This window comes from Hemiscyllium ocellatum, chromosome 8, assembly GCF_020745735.1.
Source record: "Hemiscyllium ocellatum isolate sHemOce1 chromosome 8, sHemOce1.pat.X.cur, whole genome shotgun sequence".
Lineage (NCBI taxonomy): Eukaryota > Metazoa > Chordata > Chondrichthyes > Orectolobiformes > Hemiscylliidae > Hemiscyllium > Hemiscyllium ocellatum.
In genome coordinates this window covers 33,363,197-33,373,851 of record NC_083408.1, presented here as the reverse complement: position 1 = coordinate 33,373,851, position 10,655 = coordinate 33,363,197, and the positions used below count along the sequence as shown (strand labels likewise).

The following is a 10,655-nucleotide window of genomic DNA, read 5'->3' as shown; positions in this document are numbered from 1 at the left end:
TTGCTTATTCACTTTGTTAGTCAACGCAGCTAGCTTGAAATCCATTTAATTCAGAGAAGTAAGGTCGGGCAATATATTTTCTTGAAAAATGGTGCCTATTTTTTAATCATGATTTTAATCTGCTACACATTCATATCATTGAATAACATAGTCCCTTGTCTCCAGGGCACAATGTTTTAAAGCACTGGCTACATGACACCCTGCCCTACCCAAGATAAACAGTACTGCTCACTGAGGAAATGAGCCATACCACAATAGTGCCCCAATCATGGAGATGGAGGACTACAACCTGGTGTTGCGTGATTTTTTTTAAAAAACTTTGCCCACTATCCAGCATAGCAATCAGACAAACTTTGGATTTAAAGAACGAAGTCTTAAAGAACATCTTACAAGACAGCGAAAGAATCAGAGGGGTTTACTTTGGGAACTTCACAACTTAGAGCCCGGGCAGCTGACGCCACAGTCACCTATGGTAGAATGATTACAATAGGGAATATACAAAAGGACACAGTCAGAGCAACACAGAGAGCCCAAAGGCTGCGGGAAGTCCAGAAGCAGGGAGAGATGAGGCTACAGAGACACTTGAACATAAGCTAGAGAATGCATACTGCACCTAAAGGCGGCTCATGGTGAGAGTTTACGTATGGGCAGGTTACGAAGGGTTACAACAGGAGGCCATTCAGGAGATCACTATAATGGCCAAAGACCTGAAAAAGCCTGGATGCCTCACCATTCTCATTGGTAATTGGTATTGGGAGTTGTGTGGCAAATGAGTCAGAGTTCCCACCTTAATAAATCTCCAGTGCTTGCTACAGTGAGGTGCAATCATTAGAAATAAAACTGTCCTTTTTTCCCCTGGAAACCAAAACCCCTTTTGCCACAGAATCAAAATTTCTGAAATAATAACACACTGTGAACTTTTACCACGTAAATACACTACCAATAGAGCAATCATCAGCTATTGGTTCTGCAAGTGTCACAGAACCCACACCGAGCAAAGTGATTTGAACAAGGATTGGTATTGCAGCTGAATCCGAATGCAAATCCGATGCAGAACCGCTGATGATCACAGGAAGTCTGAAAATTTAAGTCATTATACAGGTCAGGATCTCAGTGCTGTGTGTATGCGATTTTTCCAAATTGTCATTTTTTTTTATTTTTCTTTTGTATAATAAACCCATCTGCCTTTATCAAAAGTACACTGACAGCCTCTTTTGGATATGTCCAGTGGCTGACCACCACGCTAACAAAATGTAAAAATAAAACCGATAGGTTCTGACTTGTCCAGTACAACCATCAGCTGAGATTGTAACACTCATCTCAGGTTGTGTTCCAGTCCGATCCCAGAGACGTGAACACAAGATTCAATTCTGAAATGTGAATGCCTTGGTCAGATAGCAATGTACAGTTGGAGACACTGTCTTTTCACTAAAATATTAATCCAAGGTCCGACCTGCTTTCTAGGGTATATGAAACAGGCAGAAGAGTTCTCCTCAGTGTCCTGACCAATATCTACCCTCATCAACGACACAACCAACATCAACAGCACAAATTACCATGTCAATTGTAGACTGCTGTTCGTGGCAATTTGCTGTATACAAATTAGCTGTCACTCTTCTAGCATGACACAATTACGAAACTTCAGAAGAGTACTCCTTACAGCAGTGCTTTGTGACATCCTCAGGTTGTGAAAGGTGCTATATAAAATCCCTTTTAAGTGTTTGAACAATTGTAATGTAGGACATTGTGTTTTGCTTTTGGAGGTATGTTAATGCCGGTGAATGATAACCAGTCAGTTAGAAACCTGTGTTAGCACAAAGAGGTCAAAGGTCAGATACATAATTCCTTGAGCACCTCAGCACCAAATTAAGAAACACAGCCTCATGTTTTACACAAATAATTTCTTTCCCTTTCTTGTACAAGTCATCTTCTGGGCATCAAGTGCAATTGCAGAATGATGCAGCAATCAAGTTAGCTTTTACACTGAGCAGAGAAGATTCAAACTGATTTCACATTTAAAAATTGAAAAGTTACTCCAAGCTCTTCATTTTAATCTTTGACAAGAAACATTCATCAACTTTAACTCTGATTAGTCAGCAACTGTACACGCGTATGGGAAGCACAATAAATCATGCCAGCCAACAAAATAAGGCAGGACAAGTAAAGCAAGTTCAGTCACCTACAGTATTTATGGCACTGACATGCATTGAAAGGAGCACCACTGGCTCACAGTGTCATGTCTCTTCGTGGTCTAGGCCCTCCCGATCCCTGAATTCTCCTCCTGCTCCCATGGCCCCCAACCAACTTTCCAAGTTCTTCCACTTTTTCTTCACTTTCCACTCATCACTCTGCCAGTGGCATCCCCACACCTTCAATCCTGACTTTTGGATTCCCACTCTAAACCAATTCATTTGCCTAGCCGCAAGTTTGATCACTCATCTTTCAGTTGGTGTTGATTTTTAATGTAATTATGCTCCTGTGAAGGCATTGCTTAATGTAAGTTGGCAAGGAGCAGAAGCTGATGGTTACTTAGAAATTCTTTACTAGCGTGCCAGCTGACCAACTTGGAAATGGTTTAAAAAGCCTGGTTAGGCCATACCATGATAGCCACTCTAATGTGGATATTGTAAATCAGCTGAAGGGTCTTAATGAACACCGTACTCCTCCATCTCATAAAATTGTACAGCCTAAAAGAGACCATTCATATCTATGCTGGTACAGGCTGGGGCTGTTTTCCCTGGAGCGTTGGAGGCTGAAGGGTGACCTTATGGAGGTTTATAAAATCATGAGGGGCATGGATAGGATAAATAGACAAAGTGGGGGAGTCCAGAACTAGAGGGCATAGGTTTAGGGTGAGAGGGGAAAGATATAAAAGAGACCTACAGGGCAACTTTTTCACACAGAGGGTGATGCGCGTATGGAATGAGCTGCCAGAGGAAGTGGTGGAGGCTGATACAATTGCAACATTTAAGAGGCATTTGGATCGGTATATGAATAGGAAGGGTTTGGAGGGATATGGGCCGGGTGCTGGCAGGTGGGACTAGATTGAGTTGGGATATCTGGTCGGCATGGACGGGTTGGACCGAAGGGTCTGTTTCCATGTTGAACATCTCTATGACTCTATAAGCTATCCAATTAATCCTCACTAACCAGCCCAGCCAATTTTATTTTATTATCGCGTATTGATTCAGTTTTATTTTGAAGGTTATTAATGATTCTCCTCCTGCCACCTTTTCAAGCAGTGTGTTCCACATCCTAACATTCGCCTCTTCTGCTTTTATTGCCAACTTTCTAAAAGGCAAGTCCTCGAATTATCAAACAACTATCAGGAGAGCTCGCTCTTCCCCAGCTTCACGATGGAGACACTGCCTTGAACTCTCCACTTAACCTTCTCTGCTTTAAGGCACAGAATAAAGTTCTCCACTCTCAGCATTTAACCGAATTAACCTCATTTCTCGAGCAACTCCCAATCCAGTAAATCTCATCTGCACCCTCTCTAATACTTTGACATCCAGCTTTAAGCTTGCCGCCTAGAATAGAATAGAAGTCTCCGGCCAACATGTAACAATAGTTCAGTGGAAACCTCCATCTACTCTGTTTTGAACTGATCCAAACACTTCCCAGGTCATCCTCCATCATATCCCAAACACATACGCACATCAATATGAAAGGTAAGGTTGTATAATTTATTCAAACATTAGTACATTGGATCTGTGGCTCACAGTTCAGACACCCGATATAAAATCTCACCTGTGCAAACTGCTTCAGCAGCAAGCAATTGCAACCCATGGAAGATGGAACAAGAATTTCTTGTACGATTCATGTCAAGCTAGGCCATTCCAAGATGTCCTAATCTTCCTCTGTGAAGATACAGCCACAATGTTCACCTGGACTCTCCAGAAATTCGCCTCTCAGTGTCAAGATAGGAAATCGGCTCTTCAGGTTAACACAGTAATATGGGCCCAGGCATCCAATCTCATGGTACAGTTAAAATACACCCAGCACTGAGTTGTGAATGAGCTTCTGATCATCAAGGTAAAACTGCTCTGGTAGAAGGGCGTTTGGGATGGCAGTGGTGTCATCCTGTATGACCTGCTTTGTCCAGGGCTCTGTCATTGGGGCCTAGGCTGACTGCGAATTAAAACTCGCTTTTATAAACATACAAAAAGTTCTCAGATGATAAAATAACTTTTGTCGATTTGCTCAGGTAGACAATTCTAAGGCATTTCACTCAGTTTCAGATCTCAGGACACGTGGATTCACCTCAGTTCTTCTGGGGATTCATTTGCTGAATGGAAAGATACCCTCTGGACTGGGACTCTCCCCCCACACCCCCCCACACCCCCTCCCCGTAAGTAGCTACGTCACCCCACTTCCCTGGTGTCAGCTTCTCGCCTGTTACTTTGCCTCCAACCCAACCTCTGGAGGTAGAAGGTCCCCAAGGACTTTTTGCATCCACCTGCGTCTGATTGGAGGCAGCTCCTCGTACAAATCAAAGCCACAAGGTGACTCCACATTGGGCAACTTAAAGTGAAGCAGATGTCTTCTCAGTGCCTAGATAGAGAAGAGAAAGAAATTTGAGCTTAATTCATTAATAGCTTCAGTATCTCAAAAGGGCGTTACAGTTAATGTTGAAGTGTGATTGCTGTTTCAATGGGTAAAATGTAAGAGCCAAAACAACAAATTATAATGGCTACGTAATTCTGATTTTGTTTTAGAGTCATAGAGATGTACAGCATGGAAACAGACCCTTTGGTCCAACCGATCCATGCCGACCAGCTATCCCAACCCAATCCAGTCCCACCTGCCAGCACCCGGCCCATATCCCTCCATACCCTTCTTATTCATATACCCATCCAAATGCCTATCAAATGTTGCAATTGTACCAGCTTTCATCACTTCCTCTGGCAGCTCATTCCGTACACGTACCACCCACTGCGTGAAAAAGTTGCCCCTCAGGTCTCTTTTATATCTTTCCCCTCTCACCCTAAACCTATGCCCTCTAGTTCTGGACTCCCCGACCCAAGGGAAAAGACCTTAAGTAATTTATCCTATCCATGTTCCTCACAATTTTATAAACCTCTGTAAGGTCACCCCTCAGACTCCGACGCTCCAGGGAAAACAGCCCCAGCCTGTTCAGCCTCTCCCTATAGCTCAAATCCTCCAAACCTGGCAACATCCTTGTAAATCTTTTCTGAATACTTTCAAGTTTCACATTTTTCCGATAGGAAGGAGACCAGAATTGCACACAATATTGCAACAGTGGCCTAACCAATGTCTTGTACAGCCACAACATGACCTCCCAACTCCTGTACTCAGTACTCTGATCAATAAAGGAAAGCATACCAACGCCTTCTTCACTATCATATCTACCTGTGATTCCACTTTTAAGGAGCTATGAACCTGCTCTCCAAGGTCTCTTTGTTCACTCCCTAGGACCTTACCATTAAGTATATAATTCCTGCTAAGATCTGCTTTCCCAAAATGCAGCACCTCGCATCTATCTGAATTAAACTCCATCTGCCACTTCTCAGCCCATTGGCCCATCTGATCCAGATCCTGTTGTAACCTGAGGTAATCCTCTTCGTTGTCCACTACACCTCCAATTTTGGTGTCATCTGCAAACTTACTAACTGTTCCTCTTATGCTCACATCCAAATCATTTATGTAAATGACAAAACGTAGTGGACCCATCACCGATCCTTATGGCACTCCACTGGTCACAGGCCTCCAGTCTGAAAAACAACCCTCCATCACCCTCTGTCTTCTACCTTTGAGCCAGTTCTGTATCCAAATGGCTAGTTCTCCCTGTATTCCATGAGATCTAACCTTGCTAATCAGTCTCCCATGGGGAACCTTGTCGAACGCCTTACTGAAGTCCACATAGATCACATCTACCGTTCTGCCCTCATCAATCCTCTTTGTTACTTCTTCAAAAAACTCAATCAAGTTTGTGAGACATGATTTCCCATGCACAAAGCATGTTGACTATCCCTGATCAGTCCTTGCCTTTCCAAATACATATACATCCTGTGTTGTGGTTCTGTTCACCGAGCTGGGAATTTGTGTTGCAGACGTTTTGTCCCCTGTCTAGGTGACATCCTCAGTGCTTGGGAGCCTCCTGTGAAGCGCTTCTGTGATGTTTCCTCCGGCATTTATAGTGATTTGTATCTGTCGCTTCCGGTTGTCAGTTCCAGCTGTCCGCTGCAGTGGCCAGTATATTGGGTTCAGGTCGATGTGCTTGTTGATTGAATCAGTGGATGAGTGTCATGCCTCTAGCAAAACCAATGTGGTGTACAAAATCCCATGCAAGGACTGCACAAAACACTACATAGGACAAACAGGAAGACAGCTAACGATCTGCATCCATGAACACCAACTAGCCACAAAACGACATGACCAGCTATCCTTAGTACATACTCAGATGACAAGCAACATGAGTTTGACTGGGACAAGCCAAACAGAGAACAGCCAGGGAATTCCTAGAGGCATGGCACTCATCTTGCCTAATAATGTCAAAATTGGCCTTTCTCCAATTTAGAACTTCAACTTTTAGACCTGGTCTATCTTTTCCATCACTATTTTAAATCTAATAGAATTATGGTTGCTGGCCCCAAAGTGCTCCCCCACTGACTCCCCTGCCTTATTTCCCAAGAGTAGGTCAAGTTTTGCACCTTCTCTAGTTGGTACATCCACATACTGAATCAGAAAATTGTCTTGTACACACTTAAGAAATTCCTCTTGTTGGGGAGAATACACCATCAGATTGCCTAGAGTGGGGCTAGGGAGGGTAGCACTATTGCTACAGCAGACATTACCAGTTCCAGTCCCCAAACAGTTAATCACAGCCATGGGGGAGAACCTAGCAACTGCAGGGCTACCTGTCTGAAGTAACATTCCTCGCTGATTAGATCATGTCAGCCAGTATCAGACTGCCCCATTGAGAACTCATGACTAATAAAGGAACCGGTAACTGTCGAACGGTGTGAATTGCGCTATCGGAGTACATGATTGTTAAAGCATCTGTTAGTATACCTACTAGAATGGATTCCCATCGAAACCCATGATAAATAATAATGATTGTTAATTCGTTTGCGGAAAACCATTGACTCTGTCAGACACACAGTAATGAGATCGATACTCTGAACAATGGACTATTGATTGCAGGGTCAGAACTGCCGACCCCAGGATGGCTGGACCATTGTCCGGCACAGCGGGAGCTGGACAGGCACCTCGATACGGCCAATAGAGGCGCAGACCCCCTCGCTCTCAGGTGTACCGACCAATGAGGGGGACGAACGAGGGAGAACTGACCGGGAACTCCTGGCGGCGCGAGGTATAATTGAGCCAGGTCCGAAGGAGAAGACGGAACGCCTTCTCCAACGAATTGCACGCTGTAGAATTCGTTGTATAGTTTGCCAGTTTTGATTCTGTAAAATAAACGGTGCTCTGCTCCAAACTAAAGAAGCTGGTGCGGTCTCTCCTTCCAAAGAACTCGCAAAGACCGGAATCCCGAGGTTCTGGCCTAACATCTGGTGAGCCTGTCGCGGGAAGGGAAGAGACAACGGCAAGTTGGCCACGTTGGCGGGTCAGGGGGCAGAGAACCTTCGGCCGAAACTTTCTAAGGTGAGGAAGCGCCTGTTAAGCCTAAGGCTTCCAGTAGTTAAATTTCTTTAGTTAGTCTCTTGTCTGCTCTCTGACCCTCACCAACCCAAAAAACTGATCAGTTTGGCAGCAGCATCGCAGAATCCTGACTGGTAAGCTATTACTAATCTTTTAATTTGTAACTGGTTTGATTTCGCGTTGCTTTCGGAGCTGAGCGCGTCCCTTGTTGCTTTTTAACCACGTGGCTTTCGGAGCTGAGCGCGTCCCTAGTTGCCTTTTGTTCGCGTGGCTTTCGGAGCTGAGCGCGTCACAAGTTGCCTTTTAATCGCGTGGCTTTCGGAGCCGAGCGCGTCCCTGAGATTACCTATTGCAGCGCTGACCGTACTTGACTGCTTGGATCCACGTTACAAAGCACTTAAGACCGACGAACCTTGCTATACACACTTGCTGCTAGCATCTACCAAACCCTGGGGTGACAGAGGTCGGATCTCATCTTCTGGACAGGGTTTGTCCGCACAGACGTCTGCCTTAGACCGGTTGTTAAGAGCAGAGATCTGCCACGCGAAGGTCAGGCTTTGAAAAGACGCTCTGTATTTACAGCAGCACCCACTAGGGGAGATCCGGCATAGGGGACTTGAATTTTGGACCACCAAAACTAACTCACCTCAGGACGGCACGTCCCGGAGTGCCCTGGTGGCACCTCAGGGTGGGTACAGACGTAACTCTGCATGGTCAATTGCTGTTGGACAGTGTAGCCGTACAGAAAGCAAGCCTAGACCAGGTGTTTAACCAAGCACCAGGTCAAAAAGAACTTATACCAACAAGACTAAAGGAGACCTTCACAAATACCGCATTAATGGTCACAATACTAAACGGTCTCCATGGGTCACCACAATATTCGGTCCGTCAAACAATTGCGCTAGGAAAGCCCCCTATTGGCTGGGCGCCCCCGCACACCGACAACTCCCTAGGGTGGAAAACCAAACTGCTCGTGACCCTTACCCCGCACTGGCAAGACGGCCAGTTCGCCTCCCCCACTGGCACAGCCGTCTCGGATACCTCCACTCGAGACCTGCATAATGCAGTCCCAAAGGCACCAGAATCACCACCACTTACTGGGAAGGTTTTAGAGGAGATTAGGGCTCAGTTAGGGAAAATAACACTGCCAAAGAGGCTCAGAGAAAATTCCGCAACCTGGACAGCAGTCTCAGGCTGTGGCGGAGCAAGGACTGGTTCCCTCAGGATGACCAACCCTACTTTGCAGCCCGGGATTTTGAAAAATTCCGGACCAACATTCAGTCCTGTCTAAAACAAAGAAAGGACGCAGCAAAGAAAGGGGTTTTCAATCTGTCCAAGCCGTCCACTAAAATAGAAGACGAAACCGTTTACCTACGGGAGCTCTTAGTAAGGTTCCAAACCCATTTGCCAACCCCGCCTGCTGACACACCAGTTACAGGTGAACAGGATCCCCTCCCAGAAAACGAACCCGAATGGGTTCTCAACCAGACTCCCCTCCGCCCCCCTTCCCACTATACACCCCCTATTCCGGAGACGATCCAAAACGACAGCCACAAGGGAAGCCCGCCGCCCCCCTACACCAGTCCACAGACAGGGACACCTGGTCCCGAAGTACCCCCCATGACCCTGCCTGCAGTGAGCACCGCACCAGCGGCTCCATTTTCGCCATGTTACAGGGGGCCGACTCTACAAGCCCCTGTCGTCAAGGTATTAGAAGGGAATTACACATACGAGGACCCGGTCGCCGACCGCATGACGGAACGGTTAGAGAGCGTACTCAACAGCCATGGACAGAAATTAAACACCCTCACCAGAACGGTTGCAGCCGGGACAGGGATAGTACAGCCAGGCGCCGACCTGTGAGACCTTGGCCAGCCAGATACCTTGCCACAAAAATGGGAAGTCCGGCCAGTGAAAGTCCAGGGGGACGGGTACACTCCTGCCCTAGGTCAAGGCGGCTCCCCGGCGTCCCAATTCCCTTCTTTAGGAAGACATGACGAACTGACCATCATGAAAAATCACTCCATCAGGCCCGAACTGCTGCCCCATAGAGTTCACAAACCCCGACGGGGGGGTCCCCCCTCACTGCTGAAGACGACACTTTTATTGTCACAGGAGCCCACCTCCAGGGCAAACTTGTGAAGGGGGGAAGCTCGCTCGCCTCCCCACCCGACACTACCTCCTCGGAGGACGAGGGTGAGATCCTGGGGGATCTCGATGAAGGGTCCTACACCTCATTCCCACGCGCACACTGTAGCCCATTGCCAACAACCGCTGACACTGCCCCACTTCGCCACTAGTGTGGGGGTAGAGAAGTACGTCCCTTGGTCACGAACAGACCTAGACGCCTTGGTCAGAAGGCTTCCCCCGATTACTAACGGAGCGTCTGCTTGGATAGCCACTTTCGAAAGGGAAACCTGTCATGAGAAACTGGCTCTAGCCGATTTCAGGACCATCATGGTGCGCATCCGAGCCGAGGAGGCGCTGATAAGGGCAGAGAGATTAGCCAGGTGCTCTAGGTCAGACGAGACTGCCTCTTTTGACCTTTTCCGAAACATAATCTGGCGCTCCCTGCGGGACAGCTTCCCCACTACTTTTTCCCTCGATGCGCTCGGGACCCTCAGGCTAAAGGACGATGAGGACGTGCATGAATACCTAACAAGGGCCTGGGACCTGTGGGAGACTGGGACGGGTGAAAGGCCAGATAGCTCCCCGTTGGCCACGGCGCACTTTCGGAAGGGTGTCACCGAGGGACTCCCCGCACCAGTGCAAAGCAAATTGCGGGACCTGGTAGGGGTGGACTCAATGAAAGATGACTTATGGAGGAAACAAGTCCATCATTTCCTGACAAGACACCGTACGTCTGAAAAAATGAAAACCGAGGGGCAAGCCTCCAAGACGACGGTGCAGCTCATAGAACAATTTGGGAAGATTTTAGAGCAGGTGGGGGCAAAGACCGCGGCGCGAGACCTCGTCTCGCCCGCCACCCAGATGTACAGCTCTCAGCGACCTAGTTCACAAAGGGCCCTGCC

At 47.1% G+C, this 10,655-nt stretch overlaps 1 protein-coding gene across 1 annotated transcript in view; it reads right to left on the bottom strand.

The window, feature by feature from the left end:
• Positions 1–3,681: 3,681 nt before the first annotated feature.
• rpap1 (RNA polymerase II associated protein 1) overlaps positions 3,682–10,655 on the bottom strand; it is a 110,096-nt gene continuing 103,122 nt past the window's right edge. The window contains exon 25 of the mRNA XM_060828322.1: positions 3,682–4,554. Coding sequence (XP_060684305.1) covers positions 4,399–4,554 — 156 coding nt within the window. The 3' untranslated portion in view covers positions 3,682–4,398. The remainder of the gene's footprint in view (positions 4,555–10,655) is intronic.